This window comes from Dipodomys spectabilis, unplaced genomic scaffold (genome assembly GCF_019054845.1).
Source record: "Dipodomys spectabilis isolate Male_0828 unplaced genomic scaffold, ASM1905484v1 ptg000207l, whole genome shotgun sequence".
Taxonomy (NCBI): domain Eukaryota; kingdom Metazoa; phylum Chordata; class Mammalia; order Rodentia; family Heteromyidae; genus Dipodomys; species Dipodomys spectabilis.
In genome coordinates, this window is record NW_024870884.1 from 10,929,751 (window position 1) to 10,949,530 (window position 19,780).

The following is a 19,780-nucleotide window of genomic DNA, read 5'->3' on the forward strand; positions in this document are numbered from 1 at the left end:
TAAGAAGCCAGCAGAAGTGCAATGATGGCAGAGTCTCAGATCATTCTGTTGGAGAGGGGGGAGGTGGGGGGGGGGGGAGAGCAGTTCATGCAGGCGCCCTGACTAGATAACTCAGCCGTGTGCCGGGTGGGGAAGTGGGGTGCCAAGGGTCGGCCTTGCCAGCTCATGGGCGCAAGGTGTCACGACTTTGGCGAAGACGAAACGAGCCCTTGGTGTGAATTTGGGGAAAGGGAGAGAAGCGCAACCCCCACGTTTTTTTTACTCCACCCGGGTTCCTGCCTATAAATAACCCCGGTGCCACTTCAAAGAGGAATGAGAGCGCTGCAGAGGGGTTCCCGGGGCGGCGGGATGGGGCCTCTCGGCCCCGGAGTACACCACGCCCCCCATCCCAGGCGAGTTTGCATAAATAAACAAATCCAAGCGCCCCCCCCCTTCCCGCGCAGTGCTCCCCCGCGGGCGGCGGAGGAGTGGGGGGAGGAGTGGGGAGGAGGAGGAAGAAGAGGAGGAGGGGGGAGGGGGCGGGAGAGATTAGTTTGGGAAGTAGCACGAATTGCTCATCCGATCCGTGCAGCCACAGCGGGTGTGTCAAGTTACACAGGCGCCGGAATCGGCCTGGGCGCTGCTCCGCCGCGGCCACGACCCACCTCAGCCCAATGGGGCCCTCCACGCGCGCCCCTCCGCCCGGGGACTGAAACCGGCTCGCCGGAGACACGCGAGACACCCAGAAGGGCCGACTGGGCGACACCCGCTCGGGGATTCTGCAGACACTAGAGGGGAAAGACGGGCGGAGAGCCGGCCAGATTCCCCCCACCCCCGACTTCCCTGGACTTGGGAACGGTCTCCGCAATAACTTTTATTTTTCTCACTTTGGGGTACCCCGATTACAGCTGATTGTGATTTTGGGGGGGCTTTCTCTACCACCACCCCCTCCTCCTGAGATTTTTTTTTTCCCCCTTGCTCTTGGCCGCCGGGAGTAAAGGGGGCGTTTTCCAGCCACACAAGCCCTTTCTCCCTCCTCAGTTCGGATCGCACCCTCTGGCGCCGGCTCGCTCCTTTATTTATTCTATTTATTTATTTATTGGTCCTCCAGAAGCGAGGGGATGGTAGCGGAGCGCGCCCGCGGCCCCGGGGAGCTGGGCGCGCCCCGGGCGGTGGCGGTGGCGGTGCGGGCGGAGCGCTGCGCGCGGCTGCCCAGCCCGGGGTCGTGCGGGCTCCTGGCGCTGGCCCTGTGCGCGCTAGCGCTCAGCCTGCTCGCCCACTTTCGAACTGCGGAGTTGCAGGCCCGGGTGCTGCGCCTGGAAGCGGAGCGCGGGGAACGGCAAATGGAGACGGCTATTTTGGGACGAGTCAACCAACTGCTGGACGAGGTCTGTGGCTCTTTGTTGCTGGCTTTGATCCCTCCCCGCGGCGCCCCCTCGCGCAGCCTCCAGATTCTCTCCACCAGCCCCGTGCCCACGGGCGCCCCCACGATCCGCGCCGCGCGGTGCGCCCTGGCTTCGCACGTGCTGTCTGCGGGAGGTGTGGGAGGTCAGACCCACGCCCGCCCCAGCGCCAAGGACCCCGAGCGCCAGGTCGGGCTGCGTGTGACCACTTGGCGACGCTGCCTCCAGCGCTGGAAGAGCCCTAGGTGCGCCGGGCAGGTGGAGGAAGGCCGGGCTTTCTGGGGTACGATGGCAGACGAGCTCCACTTCGCGCTCTTTGGCCATGGCCCGCGTGGGGTGAGAGCCTCTCGGTGCCCCAGCAGAGGAAAGCAGACCTGGAGTCCGGGGACAGAGGCTGGCTGAGCCGGGTTGGTCCTCCCGGACCGTCTCACGAGGATCCATGGTGCCTGGCTTTTATGGCTCCATTGAGAAGCGGGGTAGGAGATGGAGAGTCATTGAAGGTCTCTGGGGGCCAGAGGAGGCAGGTCTTCCAGGGAGTGGTGTCCTGGTCCCTGGCGCACACTGCCCCGGGCCACTAAAGCCCATGAATGGGTCCCCTCCCTGGCTCTGCTATCCTTGAGCTCAGATTTGCCTGTACTTTTAAACTGGTTTTCTCTGGAATACGCCCCAACAGTTTTGTTCTGGAAAGGGGATGGTGAGTTTTCTCCCACTCCCCAAGTTTCCTTGATCCCAGGTAGACTAAAAGCTACTAATACATCTCTGACCCATGACAATGTTGGAATTCATGAGAAGTCGGCATCTTCCCTAGAAAGAAAGGGTACTCTTGACACCCACCAGAGGAAAGCCAGGACCTAGAGGGTTTACTGAATTTGGATAACAAAGATGAACGACTAGGGCCCAGGGAGGGAGGACGAGTGGCCAGAATGGCAGAAATCTGGGAAGTGGTCCTGGAGCAGACTGGCCATAGAAATCGTCTCAGAGAAGCTTGGTATAGAGTCTCTTACTTAGCAGAAAGGGTATGGAGCTCCCAACCCTAGGTTTTATCTGGGCCTTCCATGCTGTGCCACCTGGGACAAATACTCTAACTGCTCTGGATGGAAGAATGGCCGAGGCAGTGGCGAACATTAGAGTCTAGATCCAATGGTGCTGGGTGAAGAGCTAGTTTAACAGGGTGCTGCCAGTTCCTTTCCAAATCCATTCCTCTGCCAGGGCAGTTCCCTGGGGGTAGCGTAGGGTGAGAATCATGGGCCAGAGCAGAGAGGTCAACCACAGAGCAGATCACTGGTACTGGTGATGCCCCATGCCTGCTGCTGCCAGCTCATTCCCACGCTTCTCAGGGCCCCAGGGAATCCAGAGGGCTGGGTCAGGCCATCCATGGTCCCTTGGGCCTGGGGCAGTCTCTGGGCTTCCCTGTAGCAGCAGGGAGCTTCTGATGGCTGGCTGGGTGTGCAGAAAGCACTGGCTGAGTAGTAAGAGGGCAGCAGGTATTTTCCCAGGTACCCCCTGAGCCTGGCTCCTACAGGAGCAGTGGCTGCTCAGGGTCACCTAAGCATCCTCATTCTGTGTGCGATCCTCCTTCCACTGTGTTCTGCCATCATTTCCTGAGGGCCAGCTATGGGTTGGGCATTGCAGGAGACACAGTTCTACCCTGCTCATTGTAATGGAAAATGGACAGAGGAAAAAAAAAAAAACCTACAATCATGAGAATGTCTTACAGACAATGAGGTCTGATGGTGGTAACAATCATGGTGGGCTTCCTGAGGAAGTGACTCTTAAATGAACAGGATTTTGCCAAGAGAAAAAGGGGGTGAATGGGGGACTTTGCATTGAGGAGCTGAAGGGCAGCTTCTGAAGCAGGAGCCAGAGGGAGGAGTTTGTCCAGGGAACTGAAGGAAGGCCAGAACTCTAGTTGAAGATAGGCCTGAAGAGAGCTAGACAGCCTACATCAAGAGGGGGTTTTAGGAACAAATCTACATAGGGGTAATGGGGAGCCATCAAAGAATATTGAGGAGAGTACTTATTTCCCTAGAGTGAGAGTTTGAGCCAGGTGCAATGGTACCTGCCTATAATCCTAGCACTCAGGAGGCTGAGATAGAAGAATCATGAGTTCTAGACCAACTTACATAACTCAGCCAGACCTTGTCTCAGAACACAATTTAAAAAGGGCTGGAGGTATGGGCCAAATGGTATAGTGCTTACCAACTATACTATACAGAAAAGATCCTAGCTTCCATCCCCACTATTGCAGAAGGGGAGGGGCACTCTCAAGCAGGTGAACCAGTAAGGCAGAGGGTATCCCCACCCAGGGTAGGGTTGGGGAAGGGCTGAAAAGTCACTAGACATAGTGGCTATAAGGGCAAAAGGGGAAGGTAATGGAGCTACAGGGAGGAAGCTGCCCTGTGGGTGGAGCCTGGCCTGTTGGGAGGATGGGGTCCAAAGTCCTGAGGCTCTTGAAGACATACTCTAGGCCCTTCCAATCCCAAACAGTAGGCAGAGGTCAAGTGACTTATTACATCTAAGTGGAATGGAGTTAGGGGTTGAGTTCTGCAGGCCCCCACCTGCTCACGTCCGGCGCTCAGCATCCACTCTGGCATGGCAGACACAACACCTGCACATTCTGGCAGAAAATTGGGTCAGCTCTGCTCTAGAGCAGCTTTAGTTCCTGTCGTGAAGTCCCCAGAACGCATGAAACCCACCCTTGGCCTCTCCTTTCTCAGGCCATTTGAAGAGAAGAGAGAAAATGGGTAAGAAAGGAGAGGGTGACAGAGGCCCACACAGGGAGGAGGGAGTCAGTTCTGTGACATGCTTGTGCAAAGGAGCTTCCTTATGCACACACAGGCAGCTGGGAGCTGCCTAGACTAGGGAGCTGCCTAGGGGGCCAAGGCTAGATTCTCAGGTAACCTAATGCAAGCTGGGCCATCCTGACACACTTTCAGCTTCCCTATAGATGGCAGAGGAGGCAGAGGTGCTGGGAAGCACTACCACTGGTGATCATACTCTGAACCAGAGGATACTTAGGGAGGGCTTTGGGGCCAGGAAAGCCATCCTTAAGGCACATGAACCTGAGTTGTACCTTGAAGGAAGGAGGAGGCATTGGAAAGGGCCAGGTTGGGAAAGCGCAGCCTGTGCAATGTCCTGAAGGCAAGAATCCAGGCACACAAGCACCCTGAGGGCAGAGATGGTGTCTGCACAGGAAGATGGTACTGGGAGGAAACTTCAAGCTAAGGGGACTCCAGTAGGAGAGGGGGCTTGAGGCAGACAAGCCAGCAGTGGATCTGAGGGGCCAGGCCTGGAGAGGAGGACCGGGGGAGCTGGAAGTATGGTTTCCAGACTTCAGCGGACTCTCCCCCCCTCCCCCCCATCAGCGCCTCTCTCCTGCTCTGGGACTCTTAATGAGCACTCCAGCTGCCTGTTATTTGATTTTCTTGCTGTGAAGAACGAAACTGGAATGTCCCAAATGTAGAAAATCAGATGACACCTAGGACTGGGCAGCAGGGGTGGAGAAGGAGGAGGGAATGGGGTCAGATAGAATGGGATCCATGTTGGAGTCCCATGGGGAGCAGCAGAGACACTCTGAGGCCTCCTCCAAGAGTTTAGGGGTGTCAGGCAGACTCCCATCCCTGATGACAATGGTGCGGCTATAATGGGAGTGTCACGCTTACTGATGAGGGCCATCATCCAGGGAGCCATAAGTGGCTCCAGGATTATTCTCTCAATCCCCAATACTTTCCCAAGGGACTAGCATGCTTGTTGCCCCATTTTACAGATAAGAAGACTGATGTCACTGTCCCTCCCTCCCACCATCTGTGATTCATCTGGGCATTGAGGGATCCCTGGGAAAGGAAGTAGCTGAAATTTCCAGGCTAAGATGTTGATGGACTTCAGGCAGATGAGTCTGCATAGAAAGGGGAGTTACAATAGGAACATCTTGAAGCTGTAGGATGTAGACAGGGGTCTTTATGGTGTCTGAAGAGAGAGATCAAAACAGGGACTGACAGGCTGGGGGCTGAGCTGCTGGGTGGGGGGCTGATGCAGGCTCTTGAACTCCTTTCAAGCAGGGAATGGACAGGGTGGATAATTGTGCTGGGCTACAACGCAGGGTGCCTGGCGCCCCACAATGCTCATGGGGCTACAGTGACGGTGCTTAGGATCACAATGAGGTGGCAGTGGAGCCCTGGAGTGTGCTGAGTTGCCAGAAAGCCCAGGAGGTTTAAGGAAGGTCAGCTCTACCGCTGTGTTTTCTAAAAGACAAAGCCAACTGAGGGTTTGGCACCAAGGAGAAGTCTAGAAATCTTTCTTTCTGTGTTTTGTTGTTGTTCACGGGGTTGTCTGCTTTTGTTTTTGTGGTCTTTGTTTTTGTGGTAGTGGGGATGGAAGTCAGGGCCTGGCTGGCACATGGTAGGCAAGTGTTGTGCCACTGAGCCACACCCCAGCCCCATCTTCTACCTTTTATGATGCTTCCCCTTTCCCTCCTGAAGCTTGTTGCATCTTTAGTGAGCAAGGTTACTCCAGGGGGAACTGAGGCTCAGGGTTAGACGGACTGGGGTCCCCAGCTTTCATGGATAAGGACCTCCACAGTACTGCATGTGCCCTGGACACAGTGTCTCTGCAGACAAGCAGAAAGAGGCAAGGGGCTGCTGGCAGCCCGTGCCTCTGAGCCATCAAAGAACAAGAGCAAACTGCACACAGAGGGCCAGAACTGCCTGCAGAGAGGATGGGCCACTCGGCTCCTGTCCCTCCATCCCTGGAGGCTGCTGTGGCTAGAGTCCACTTGAGCTGGGCTTCTGCCTGTCCAGCCTCATCCATTCCAACCCTACGCCCTCCCCTGGAGGCACCCTGCTCATGACTCCCCAGGCCCACCAAAGCTCTCCCTGGCTTCCCAGCCTCTTCAATTTACAGCAGGGAGCCCTGGCTGCTGCCATAGGCTGCCCTGTGGCCTGGGCTTCCGCCACCCTAGGGACTTTACAGCCATAGCCACCTGCCAAGCTGCAGGTGCTCTCCCGTGGATTTCTGCATCAGGTCATGCTCTGACTAAGTGGACAATTGAGCAGGCCAAGAAGATCGACATCAGTGTGTCCGAACTGATTATTACAAGTCTGGCTACACACACCTTGCTACATCTTCCAGCTCCACCTCCCCTGCCCCCGACCTGCACACACACCTGCCCTTGCCCTTCATCAGTGCCAGTCCTGCCCCAAACCCAAGCCTGTCTCTCTCCTGCTTCTGCCCACTCTGTCCCAAACCTCTTATTATCCCCACAGATGATACAATCACATGATCTCCCTTATTCAAACTAAACACTTTGGTAACTAGACATTGCACTCAGACCAGAGTCACATCTCTTTATGATCTGTGGGGCTTGTGAAGGACCCACTTTTTGCCATCCTCTCCAGCGTTTCACGATACCACAGCATGGTACTAAATTTTGGAGTCTAGATTTTGGAGCCAGATTGCTGGTTTCAAATCCAGCTCTTGTGAATTAGTGGTTTGTGACCTTGAGGGAGTTGTTTGACCTGTCTCTTTGACTTCTGTCTGTCTCTCAGGTTGTATCTAAAATAAGAGTGATGGTCATAAAAGTATCTCCTGCTGTAAGAGTTGTTGTTTGCAGAATTTCAAAAGTCAAAACAAAGTCCTTTCAGGGCCTGGTACTTGGGTCATAGATATTTTAATCTTGAAAGCCACACCTTTCCCAGATATGGAATAGAGAGCAGAGACTACGGTCCTGGGTTCAGATCCTGCCTCTGGCCTTTCTGGATGGGTGCCATCTTGCAGGTTACTTCTTTCTTGCCTCAGGAAATAGGTTGCTCCGAGTGCTAAATGAATAGTTGTATGTGAGATGTTTGCCTGATTCCTAAGAAGGGCATTGTGGTGCCAGCGTGGAGTCATTCTCCTGTGCCCAGGTCCTTACCTGGTAGCTTGCCCTGTGTCCTTAGTTCAGCTATCACTTCCCCTGTGATGAGTGAAACTAGTAGTCTGTGCCCATGCTTGGTTCTCAGTCACAGTTCTGCTAACAGCAGCCGCTTTGCATTGACATTTGGGTTTGTAGACCGCTGTGTGCTGCTCCCTATTCTCTGAGCCAATGAGGATAGCCTTCTGCCCGCTTCTTTTGGATACCCAAGTCCAGCACTCCACGCTCTAGACATGCAGCAGGTGCACCCAGCTGGGGAAAGGAGGAAGGAAGAGAATCAGCTTTCATGGGGAACACTTGGCCTCCATACTTCTTGGTCTGAGGGTCCCTGTCTCATCCAGCAGCAGGCCCAGAGATGAGCTCTGTCTTCTGAGATCCCACAGCTCCAGGGCTCAGTTGGAAGCAGGCTCTGGAGCAGCAGGGTCTTGGGTTAGCTGGAAGGAAGGACTTCCTCGGGCAAAGGCTGGGGTTCTCACAGAGGCCTCCTTTCCCTGCCCTTTCTGAACGGTAGAGCTTGGGCCACATCTGTCCAAGGTTCTGAAGAAGCAGGGAGGCCGAGGTAGCACATACTATCCGGTGCACCCTCAGGCCTCTATTTCAGGGCCCTGAGAGTCTGTGATCAGGCGCCAAGTCTATTGCACAAAGAGAGCTGTGGAAGGAGAAGGAAGACAGCTCCCTGGGCCTTCCATGGCTCCCTCCCAGCTCCCAGTGTTCAGGCCCCCAAGCAGCCTGTAGTCCAGTCTGGGTGGGTGTGGACTGGATGTCTGAATTTCCTCCGGTTTGATTTCACCCTACTGAGCTGTCTGCGCCCTGAGGCGGGTGTAGCGGGTGGCAGCTCATGGGCATGTTGCTTTAAGAAACGCCTCCTGTGGGCCCAGCCCTCTTGGGTGGTCCCTGGGTTTGGCCAGCAGCACTAAGTAGCCTGGGCTTGCCTCTGAGCTTTCTTTCCTTACCAGAAGACCCTCTCTCCATCTATAGCCCACCCACTTCTGCCTCCGCCTGACCCCAAACTCCAATTATCCTGGGACCAAGCCTAGAAGGTAGACCTAAATGTAAATGGCTTGGGTTCTCATGTGAACCAGAGACCCCAGTTCCAGACTACACCTTCCACACCTGGCCTGGTCTCCAGCCCAGAAACACGTACCCTGAGAAAAGGGCTCTGCAGAAGGCATCAAGCTGTTCCAGGTCAGGCACGTGTGCAAGAGCACAGGCTTGGACATCTGCTGTGATGTGGTCATGTCCATGGGCAGCTCCTTCTCTTGCAGCTTCTGGACCTTGGAGGCATGAGGCCTGGCTTCAGCTGGGACCCTCGCTTGCCCCCTCCATCTTGGGGAAGTAGCGAGGAGCTAGGTTTCTCAGGAGTGGGGAGGGCACTTGCCCCCTTCCCTGTGGTGGGGCACCCCATGCCCCCAGGAACCCTGCCTGCATCTCAGTGGCAGCTCAGGAACAGCAGTGGCCTTCACCAGGCCACGGAGGATACCACGGCAGCCAAGCAGGTGGCCAGAGTCTCTGTTGAAGTCCTTCCACCTTCCTGCACAGTCTAGGAAATGTCATTCCCATCTTGTGGGAATGAGGACATTGAGGTACTGAGGCATTCTGCCTCTTGCTTCACACAAAGGGGGGATGTTGGGAAGAGACCACAAGGCTGAACCCTGCCATGTTAGCTCAGGCTTCCACCCCATCACCAAGTCCAGCAGCGATGTATGTCACGTCAGTTTGAGGACAGAGGGCATCTGTGCCCCAATTCAGTCCCCAGGGCCTCTGAGTTCTAGTAGGGATCATACCAAAAATTAATAGCCAGGCATTCCGAGATCATATGTGAAATCCTAGCTACTCAGGAGGCAGAGATTAGGTGGATTACAGTTCTAGACCAGCCTGGGCTAAAAGGTTGTGAGAGCCCCACCTCCACCCCCTTCTCAGCCAATAAGAGCTGAGCATGGCAATATGAAATTATCATTCTAGTTATGTCAGGAAGTATAAATAGGAGGATTGAGATCCAGGCTGGCTCTGGGCAAAAAGTGAGAACCTATTTCAAACAGCTCACCAGAGCAAAAAGGGCTGAAGACATGGCTCAAGTGGTAGAGCACCTGCCGAGCAATCATGAAGACCTGAGTTCATCAGGTAGGTCTGTGCGCCATTAAAAAATTAAATAATAATAAATATTATGATTAAATGATTTTTCCCCAAAGTGCTTAGCACAGTGCCTAGTCTAGTGTGCGCTCTGTGTATAAGCACCTCACTGATGATCATTTTAACATTCCAGCATTTCCCGGGCCCTGCCACTGTTGAGCTTACTCCATCTCCACAGTAGTACTTAGAGGTGGGCAGCGGGCATAACCCTATTTTGCAGGCTTCTCTTGAGGGCAGGTGGCAGTGCTCACTTGTCCTCTCCTAAGCTCACATGACTTGGACTCAGTCCATGGATAACTCAGGCATAATGGGGCAGCTGAGTCCCTTTAAAAACTCTGAAGCTGGGATGGGGAGGGAGTGACCCCTAAATCCTGGGCCAGGCTGGAGCTGAATTCTCTGTGGGAGAAATGGCCACCACTGGCATTTTCTCTTTGATACTGATACAGGCATTTTAAGCTGCAAACCCATCAGGGGTGATGTTTCAGTTCTGGCCGTTCCAAGAGGCCCCGGATGCCAGCGGGGAACAGGAAACCTTCTCTACCCGGTGTGGTGGGATCCATCCTAAGACCACCCATCCCCAGCTTAGCCTCAGTCTCGGATACCCACAGGGGCTGAGCTGTTGTCTGGAGGAGGTGATGCTGACTCTGACATTTCCTGCCTTGTATCGCACTCCTACCACATGGCAGGCTCTGTCCTAAGCAGGGGGGAGGGAGCAGTGGATAAAAGAGCCCAGTATCTGTGTTCTTGTGGAGCTTCCCTTTGGATGATTGAGGGAGGCAACAAGTGAGATAAACAAGAAAAAAAAATGAATTGGAGGGGCTGGGAAGGTGGCTCAGTGGTAGAGCGCTTGCCTTGCATGCCTGAGGCCCTGGGTTCGATTCCTCAGCACCACATAAGCAAAAAGAAAAAAGCCGGAAGAGGCGCTGTGGCTCAAGTGGTAGACGCTAGCCTTGAGCTGAAGAGCTGAGGGACAGTGCCCAGGCCCAGAGTTCAGGCCCCACGACCGGACCCCCCCAAAAAAATGAACTGGGGATGGGATGGGAAGTCTGGAGTTAGGATGGCTCATCTGAAGCTCACAGGTGGACAGTTAGGAAAAGAACAACCCAGACAGACAGACCATGAGTGCAGGCTGACACAGGGTGACAGACCGGAGTGGCCACCCTGGCTGAGGATGGCAGCAGGGGTAAGGGTAGAAGGGGAAGGGGGTGTGCACTGGAAGATATGGGAATCATTGGATGAGTGTTTTGTTTCCTGCCAGTTCTAAGACTGGAACTCAGGGTTTCAAGCTCCTGCTTAGCTTTTTTGCCCAAGGTTGACATTTTACCACTTGGACGATAACTCCACTTCAGCTTGTGTGTGTGTATGTGTGTATGTGTGTGTGTAACTAGAGAGTTTCACTGGACTTTTCTGCCCAGGCTGCCTTGGAACCCTGATCCTCAGAGCTCAGCCTCCTGACTAGGATAATAGACATGAGCCACAGGTGCCAGCAATTCAGGTTTTAAGTAACTGGAATTTACAGTTATATCACCTGGGCATGGGCTAGACGCTCAGACAGGCACACAGCTGTGCTAAAGCTGCACGGTGATCTCCAGGCTGGAGGTGTAACAGTGGAGATGGTTTAGAAGCCACAGAACCAGGTGAAGTCGCCTCATGGGCCCCAGCTGGGTCTAGAGGGGAGAGCAGAGGCCTGTGACTTGCAGCATCTTAGCATCCAAAGAACCAGAGGAAAGCACCAAAAGGGAACAGCCAGGGCCTTGAGAGGTAAAGGAAAAGAGTGCAGTGTCCTGGGAGCCAAGTATGTGATGTTCACAGAGGAAGAGCAGCCAGCAAAGGATGCCACAGGCCAAGAAGGACAAGGACTGGCCACCAGATTTAACAACATAGAGGATGCTGGTCCCTGAAGGAGAGCCTTCTATGGGGTAGGAAGGGAGAAGAGGAGGAGGGGAGAGGAGAGGAGGGACAGAGGGAAGGCTGGCATCCAGGAGTTTGTCTAGAAAGAGCACCACCCTCAGAGAGAAGCTATTTTCTTTCTCCTGATGGGAAGAATGGCACATTTGCACAGTGATTGCACTAGGATGGGCAAACCGCAGCTCAGCTCTTTGGAGCCTGTTTTGCAAACCCCCTTTTTATGGGACCGTGGCCACACTGATTTGTCTCTGAATCATCTGTGGCTGCTTTCGCCGGCCACAGAACCGCTGTGTCGCTGTGGCAGGGGCTGTGGAACACACAGGGTCTAAAATACTTACCAGGGACCTTGAAAAAAAGCATACGCTGGCTCTGAAAGAGGAAACGGATCAGACAAGAAGACTGGGGACTTGCTGATATGACATCTCTAGATTAGCTTCTAAAGCCTGCAAGCCACTCAACAATAACTTTAAAAAGCACTCTGGAAATTAAAGGAAGGGACTACTAGCCTCTAACTCTTCACTGGAGTCAGAGAATGTGGTGCATTCTCTTCTTGGTTGGGCAGCCATCTCCTCTGGGTGCTATGGGGTCCTCACCTGTGCCACAGTTCAATAGCAGTTGATGTTCTCTATGGCCTCCTAGGTGTCAGTCATATCCTTGGTATATATCAACCTTCCTGGCCCTCTCAGCCACCAGGGAGATCAGCCAGGGTCTGAGCACCACCTATGAACTTGGGGTGATCTGGCTGCAGAGGTGCCCCTGTCCACTGTGCTAGTGCGCCACTTTGTAGCAAGGGTCACCATGAAAGGATCCTATGTCAGGCCTGCAGGCTCACAGATGTGTGCACATCCCCATGCATGGCCACGCTGCATGGGCCTGTCCCCTTGCCACCAACCACGTGGCAGCTCCTGGGGAATGGGGTATCCTACCTCCTCGCGATCTCCAAGGTTTGCTCAGTGGCTTGAGCTGTGGAGGAAGATGCTAGAATCTCCCAGCCTTCCTGCCTTCGCCCCTGCCTACCTGCCCAAGCAGGTGAAGGACACTAGAACAGAAGGCTCTATCCTTGCCCCAGGATTCCCCATCCAAGAAGGAAAATAATGAGCAGATTGCTGAGCAGAGCATGTGGCTGTGTGCCTGAGAATGGGGTACAGGAGGTGGCCACTGGTTTGCAGGGCCCGGTGCTTTCTTTAAGAGCTCCTCGAAGACATCACATGCTGAAATTGCCATGCTAGGTCTGCTCTGCTTCTTATTACCCAGACGCCTGGTGGCCAATGGAGGGCCATTAACTGCCAGTCTTTGATCCAGGAGCTGTCCCCCTGATACCCTCATGTGGCCCCCCATCTCCTCTCCCCTCCTTCTCCACCAGCCCACACATGCTTTCTAGTGTTTCTCAGTGTTTATGAGCTCCCACATAGTGACTCCTCTTGTCTATCTCTTTGTGCAGAAATGGAAGCTCCATTCACGCAGACGCAGGGAAGCCCCGAAGATGTCTCCAGGATGTAACTGCCCACCAGGTAAGGAGGCCACGGATGGATGAGGTTGGCATTTCTAGGACAAGTACTGCAACCAGAGGTCCTTCCCTGTGGTGTCTGTGCCCTACAGGGGACCTGATTCTCACTTGAAAGATGAAAATATCTGTATCTGGTAGTGGCTGCTTTCCAACATTTACTGATAGGCCCACCTGTCCCCATGCATCCAGTCATCAATTGTCCATCCATCTGTCTATCCATCCATCCCTACCTGTATCTAGCCATCCAGACATCACAAATTCATTCAAGTATGTGTTCATCCATCTATTCATTTACAAACTTTTCCTTGGGCCTGGCACTCTTTAACTCGTGGGATAGTGAAACCAGATAATTTGATGGATGTGACCATAGTTTGAAAATCACAGCCTGTTGTGCCCTACAAGAGTAGGGACCCAATTCACTGTGCTCACTTTTGTACCCCCAGCCCATGTGCAAAAATGTTATCTGGATGAATGAATATTTCTAAGACTTTATTCACTCTGGTTAGCTAGGTGCCTTAGAGTAATACCTGTTTGTTGTGTGGTGTCTGGGCTACCTGCACACATACACATGCCCTCACACAAGGAATCAAGCCATTACTGATGGTGGCCAGGTAACGTGCTGTAACAAATGTACCTGATCTGAAGTGGATTCTAATTCTGCTTTTGCCATTTACTAGGCTTATAGGGGCAGATCCCTCAGTGGGCGTGTCCTTAATGCCTGCTGTCGCATGTTCTGCTCCACAGCTGTGGCTTTTCATGCATTTAAGGTTGTGTGCAGAGTATCTGCTCTATGCTAGGTTCAAGTCTACAGCTAACATCATTGGTACTAATGGCTCAGGACTTCCTGGTTCCTGTGTTTGTTAAAAGCTGTGAGAATGACAGGCTTGCTTGTCTGTTTACTTGCTGCATTGCTTTCTTGAGTAACTAGGCCCTGAAGATTAAGGCCTATTGGGGCCTTTTTTTAGAGAGGGGGAGTTAGGGAATGAAGCACTAACAAAGGTTGAGGAGACAAGTAACATGCTTACCTAATTGCAAAAAGGTTTGCCCTTCTCAGGGTCTTTGAATATGAGAGACCCACAATATGGCCTCTTGACACCCTCTGGGGGTGGATGATCTTGGAATGGCATTCAGTGGGCTGTTTAGCAGGTCTTCCTCCATCCACAGGAGCTGAGGGCCCCAGAAACTTCACACCAGTTCCCCAAGCCAGAAAAGAGGGGCTGACAGATGTTAAGCATATGGGAACTAGAGGGCTTCATTGGTGGGGTGTGAGCTGGCTGGGGTGGTGCAGTTCAGGCACCCTGGCCCTGGTGACATGCAACTGTGAAGAGATTCAGCTGGCCCTGTCACAAGTAGGTCATCCAGGTTAATTGAACGAGTGTCCAGAAGCCCTGGGAAGCTCCCCCTTCTCTGTGGGCCCAGGAGATTAGACCCTGATGTCTGGGAAAGCTTTCTGCTAGATTAATGAGATGCCAAGATTAATGAGATGAGGTAGAGACCAGAGTAAGGTGACAGAATGTTTCTATGCATCCGGGCTGCCCAGGTTCCAAATCCGCATGTTGGTTGTTCCCATAGCTCTTGGCACTTGCAACTGGTCTTTGCTCAAAGGAGAAAATGTTGCTTCAGGACAGTAGGTTTGGAGCCATGAAGGTGTAGATTTGAATTCCACCTCTGATGTGTATGAACTGTGTGGCCATCAGAAAGTTTCTGAACCTCTCTGTGCCTTGTCTGGAAAACAAGGATAATAGCCACCTTGTCAATACATTGTTGACATCCAGGGTTATGGCCCCAGATGACTTGAATTATTGGTACTGTGCCTTGTCTGTATTATGCGCTATTATTACTAGTATTTCCTCAATTGCCACTGGGACGTCAAAGTTGTACAGAATTCCTTTCCTCAGACCCCACCTCCTGGTGTTCAGGACAATGGGACTGCATATTCAGAGCCAGCCATAGGCTTGCCCTTCTTCCCCTGTCTGATAGGGGAAAGAGCCACAGCTGGCTGGTGGCCCATGGATCTCCTGGCTACCTACCATCACAGTGGGTACCTGGCCAACCAGGCTCAGGTTTGTGCTTCAGAATGTCTGGCTCAGGTACTCACAGGAGGTGGAGCTGGAGAGGCAGATGGCAGGAGGGAAGGAGGATTTGAAGGGAGGTCACAATAGGACTCAGGGGTCTTGGATGGCGTGGAAGGCAGAGGGTGGTAGAGCGCAGGGATGTGTTGGGAGAGAAGGCGGGCCTTGGAGCAGGCCCCTCTGTGGGGAGCAGACAGCAGTGGGACTGGGCTGAGCTTGCACAGTAGGAGAGAGAGAAAGGATAGAGACTCTGGAGACTGAGAATTTCCCAGTTGGCAACTTGACCCAACAGATAGACCAGAGCCACAGAAAGACCCCGAATGGAAGCAGAATCCAACAGAGGTTCCTGGCTATTTGGAAAGCTGGGCTGTGGATTAGAAAAGCTGTAAGGAAGGCATCTTACACCACGGGACCTCTTAGCAAAATGTATCTCCTAGGGTAAACTGAGTCCTGCCCAATGCTTGCTGGACTGCCTCCCTCTGGCCAACCAGGAGCTTTGGTAACACAAAAACTGACCCATTCCACGTAAGAACAATTTCTGTCACAGGCCATCCATGAGCAACTACTGTGTGCTCCGTCGCGGGCCAGCCTCCCTGAAAACCAAGAAAGAGGTAGGGGATTCCAAAGGTTTGGAAGCCCTCAAATGTGTCCATAAAACATCCCTGCCAGAGCACAATGCACGGTACATTCTGATTACTCTCTTAGGATCAGAGTTTGCAAACTACTCCATGGTTCTGGGCTTACAGAACCCATGCTATCATGCAGTGCATCACACAAATGCTAAGCGACATTCACTACTGTCTTGCCAACCCTGTTGTCCTGATATATAGTAGTTGTTCAATAAGTGTGAATTCACTAATCATTCCTGATGTTTGGATTCTTTCTGGAAGCCTACATCTGCCATCCGACGGGTTTCAGATGCTTTATTCTCCTTCCCCCAAAGTTGTGCGTGGTGCTGGGGTCACCACCATTGGGACACAGCAAGTTAACACACATTCCCTGCCCACTGTGGCCTTTGGAATGAGAGCCCATGGCCTCAAATCCACGCCTGTCCCTTTTCCTTTGTGGCCAAGCGAAGCTGAATACAGAGTTCTGTGGGAGGTGTGCTCTTCAGTGTGGCAGTCCTGAGCCCCTGGGTGGCATCCAGAGGGATGGGGACATATAGTCAGAGGCAGAAAACCTGCCTCCTTCCCTTCCTATGCCAACCTAACCAGCATCCTCCTGGGATCCTCCCTGTCCCGAAATAGCCCTGTCCTGGCGGAGCACTGGCCGCAGCCTGCTGCCTGGCTGCCCACACTGTTCATTAGAGGAGGGATGGGCTTGTAGGCCTGGAATGGGATGCCAAAGGTCAAACCTCAATGGGGCCAGAAGAATAGGTATGGGACCTTTGTAAAACCTGATGGGGAATACACACACACACACACACACACACACACACACACACACACAGACATACACACACACAGACACAGACACACACACACACACACACACACACACACACACACACACACATACTGTGGGACTTCCTAGCCCACTTGAGGGTAGAATACAAAACTCAGGGAAATTTGCCCATTCTCTGTCGCTGTTCTTAGTAACAATGATGAGTGGGACAATATAGGTTCCAGCTGAAAGGAAATAGCTCCTTCAGGCTGGCCTTGCTGGAGCTGGGTGGGGATGGCCCTGGGCTGTGGTCAGTCTGGGGCTGTCAACACTGGAGAAGAACCAGAGCCAGCCTCCCTGGCTGGGATTGAGCTCTAAGAGGAGAGGCCAGGCATTGACCACCAGGCTGAAGAGTTTGAGCTGCCCAGTGCAAGGAGCAAGGAATGATGGGAAGCTCTGGGCATTGGCTCTCACTGGGTGAAGGATGGGTAGAAGGGAGGGCATTGTTTTAGCAGGCTAAGGGGAGACGCTATGGCCACCCTCTAGTTTAGAAGTGCTGGCAAGTGGTATCTGTGATGTGGCCAGGGACCCTGAGGGCCTTGGGCCTCTACAAAAGCTTCACTGAAGGGGGAACCTGGAGGTCAGCCTAGGGAGCCAGGAAACAATCCCTAAACGCAGAGACGTAAGTAGAGATGGACCTCTGTCTTACTAAGCAGGCTAAAGGAGCATGGCCTAGTGCTGGGCCATCTTCATCTTCCTGGGCTCCTGACAGCTGCAAGGTCTAGGGAGCAGAGATGTGACTGAATTCCATCCTATCTGCATTCCAAAACAATAAGAGCTGTGATGCGGAGGATGCCTTCCTTGGAGGGGAAAGCATCCCCTTCCAGCAGCAAATCTGAGCTAGACTCTACCTTTTCATAAGCTCCTATTTGTCTTCTGGTTTGTTACAGCCTCTCCAGCTTGGTTTTCTTCCATAGGTGGTAGGAGCTGCCTGAGCACCCCAAACCCTTTCCTTTGGCCATCCTTGCCCTGTTTTTCCTGGCACTAGATTTTGCCCCCAAGAGCCTCGTGACATGTACAAGGGCAGAGGCTGTGGCCAGGGCTTTGGGGTCCACTCGGCCCCTCCATTGTGCCGCAGCTAAGAAGGCCCACAATGCACACACCCTTTCTTTGTGGTCCTCAGTTCAGACTCTGCCAACCCAGAAAAGGGAGACTCCAGACCAAAGGATCGTTGGTACCATTAACAAAGAGGATGGCAGTGCTGATGTTTATTTCAGGGAGAACATTTAAATTAAGGAAATACTGTCTTCAGGCAGCTCAGAAACCCAGCTTTACACGTGGGGCTGGTGGGTTACTTTGAGGCCTTCCTGGAGGATTGTTAAAGCAAGGTTTCCAGTGTTATTGTCATTGATGTGCAGATTCTCCTCTGTTCTGTTAAAACCCCAAGAGTACACCTTCACCTGCGGTGTCAGCCTCATCCCTCCTCTCCCCCATCTCTTCTTCCTATCCCCTCTTCTGCCCCTGACCATGCAGTCTTTGGCGGGACCTATCTGACCTCCTGGCAGCTGGGCTCAATCCCATAGCAGGACTGACAATGTCTTCTTTACCCTTGCCTGTTGTGCTCCATCCGTGCTAGATGTCATTTCTCCTCGGTCCCAATCCCAGTGACAAGACCACTTTCTCTCCCCAGCCTCATCTCTGACCTGCTGCCTTCTGTGTCTTTCAGTAAAACTAGACCATGGGTCACCTGTTGGCCACTGCAGCGCCCCACCATTCCCCTTTTCATGCTGCTCCCACATCTTTGTTCTTCCTTTCTACCTATTGATTCTTAATCCTCTCAAACCTGTTACATGGTTCATTCCTGCAGGTCCTTCCATCTCTATCTTTGGACTTGTCCCTTGGTTCTGCTATTTGGTGCAGTGCTGACAGAGCACGTGGTTGATGCTTGCTACATAAACCAAGCAGAAGCATCTACCAGGACAGGCAACTCATTTCAAGTGAGAAGTATGAACAGACCCAGATACGCCCACCTGAGCCTACAGACCATGCTGGGCGACCACCTTGGCATCTCACTGCCTGTCTTACAGGTCACCCATCCTCAAAGTGCACACTGAGCCAAATTCTGTCCCCCGTACCTGACTTTTCCAATATTCCCTCTGTCTGCCAACACCTAAGTTGGGTCCTCGATAGCACTTTTTCTCTATGTCCTATCAATGGCTAGTTCCATGAGTCCCTCTCTCAATTCTTTCTCTCTCCACATCATCAGCTTCTGTCACAAGACCCCCCCATACACCTTCTCCCCCTTATCCCTTCTCAGTACAGAAGCCAGAATGGGATTTTAAAGTTAACCCAGCACTTGAGGGCTTTGCTTCAGCCTTAGGCTAAAAGTCACCTGTCCAGCCCCTCACCAGTCTTAGCTGACTCCCTGGGGACACCAGTGGTCCCCGGATCACTTTGGAGGCGGGATGGCGGGGCCGTTGGGTGAAGGCATCCCTGGCCACAGAAGTGAGGTAGTGTTGGTGATAGTACCATGCTTTAGCAATCAACCAGTCATCCTTAAAGTCCAGACAGCAGCTCTGAAGAGGGTGCTCCCTTTCCCCTGCTAGCCCCTTCTCCACACTGCCATCTCTAGAAAGAAGGTTCATTGTTACCTTGGAAAGTCCTGGTACTTGTTAAGCCCCTAATGCTGTAGTACCAGCTCTCTTGCCCCAGCAGCCCGCATTTGTGGGAGATCAGGATCTGCCCAGCTGAGAGCACTCTGCTATCTGCCCCTGGAAGCGCCTCCTCTCTCCAGACCCTCAGCCTGAATTTTAGGGCCAGGGAGAGGGAATCCTCTGAAGCTAATTTTTTCCCCATTTCCTCTCCAAAGGACTTCCAGATTCCCAGCCCACCCCCCTGGACAAGACTGACAATGTGTTTCTCCTAGATCAGCTCTGATAACACCCGGGTGGTCACAGAGACTCGAAGGGAAGTAAGGAAATGGAAGGTTCCAGAAAGGCTAGGAAAGCCCTGGGCTGGAAATCACTCCCAGCCTCCTCCCCAGAAAGACTCTGATCAGGTTTCTCTCTTCTCTCTGGAATCCTCCCTTGTCGAAACAGGTGGTGAGGAGCCATTTGGCAGTCTCTGGTGAGGCTGAGATTTGCTCCATGGAGCAGCAATGCTCCTAGGCACCGTCAAGGACAAGGATGCTCAGGGCTGCATGGTCCTCCCGCTGCATCTTCCAGGAGGAGGGCAGACAGATACACCGTGAGACACTGAATCCATTACTTACACAAAAGAAATCCTGTCTGTAGGGAACACAAATCAACTAGACTAGGACCAAGCTATTCCATGCAAGAAGAGTCACATCTTGTGGAGGAAGAAAAAAAAAGAAAGCAAATGGCGAGAGAATACTTACAATGCAGTTTATCAACACAGAGTTAAAGACATAAAACAGCACAATGTATTGTTCAGGTGATACTGACATAAGTTTTAAACATAAAGAAGTATA

General features: G+C 52.8%; 1 protein-coding gene across 1 annotated transcript in view; it reads left to right on the forward strand.

Annotated features, from left to right (window-relative positions):
• Window positions 1-1,100: 1,100 nt before the first annotated feature.
• The window catches only part of Col13a1 (collagen type XIII alpha 1 chain), a 131,553-nt gene continuing 112,873 nt past the window's right edge, over window positions 1,101-19,780 (forward strand). Inside the window, exons 1-2 of the mRNA XM_042696301.1 lie at window positions 1,101-1,367; window positions 12,770-12,839. Coding sequence (XP_042552235.1) covers window positions 1,101-1,367; window positions 12,770-12,839 — 337 coding nt within the window. The remainder of the gene's footprint in view (window positions 1,368-12,769; window positions 12,840-19,780) is intronic.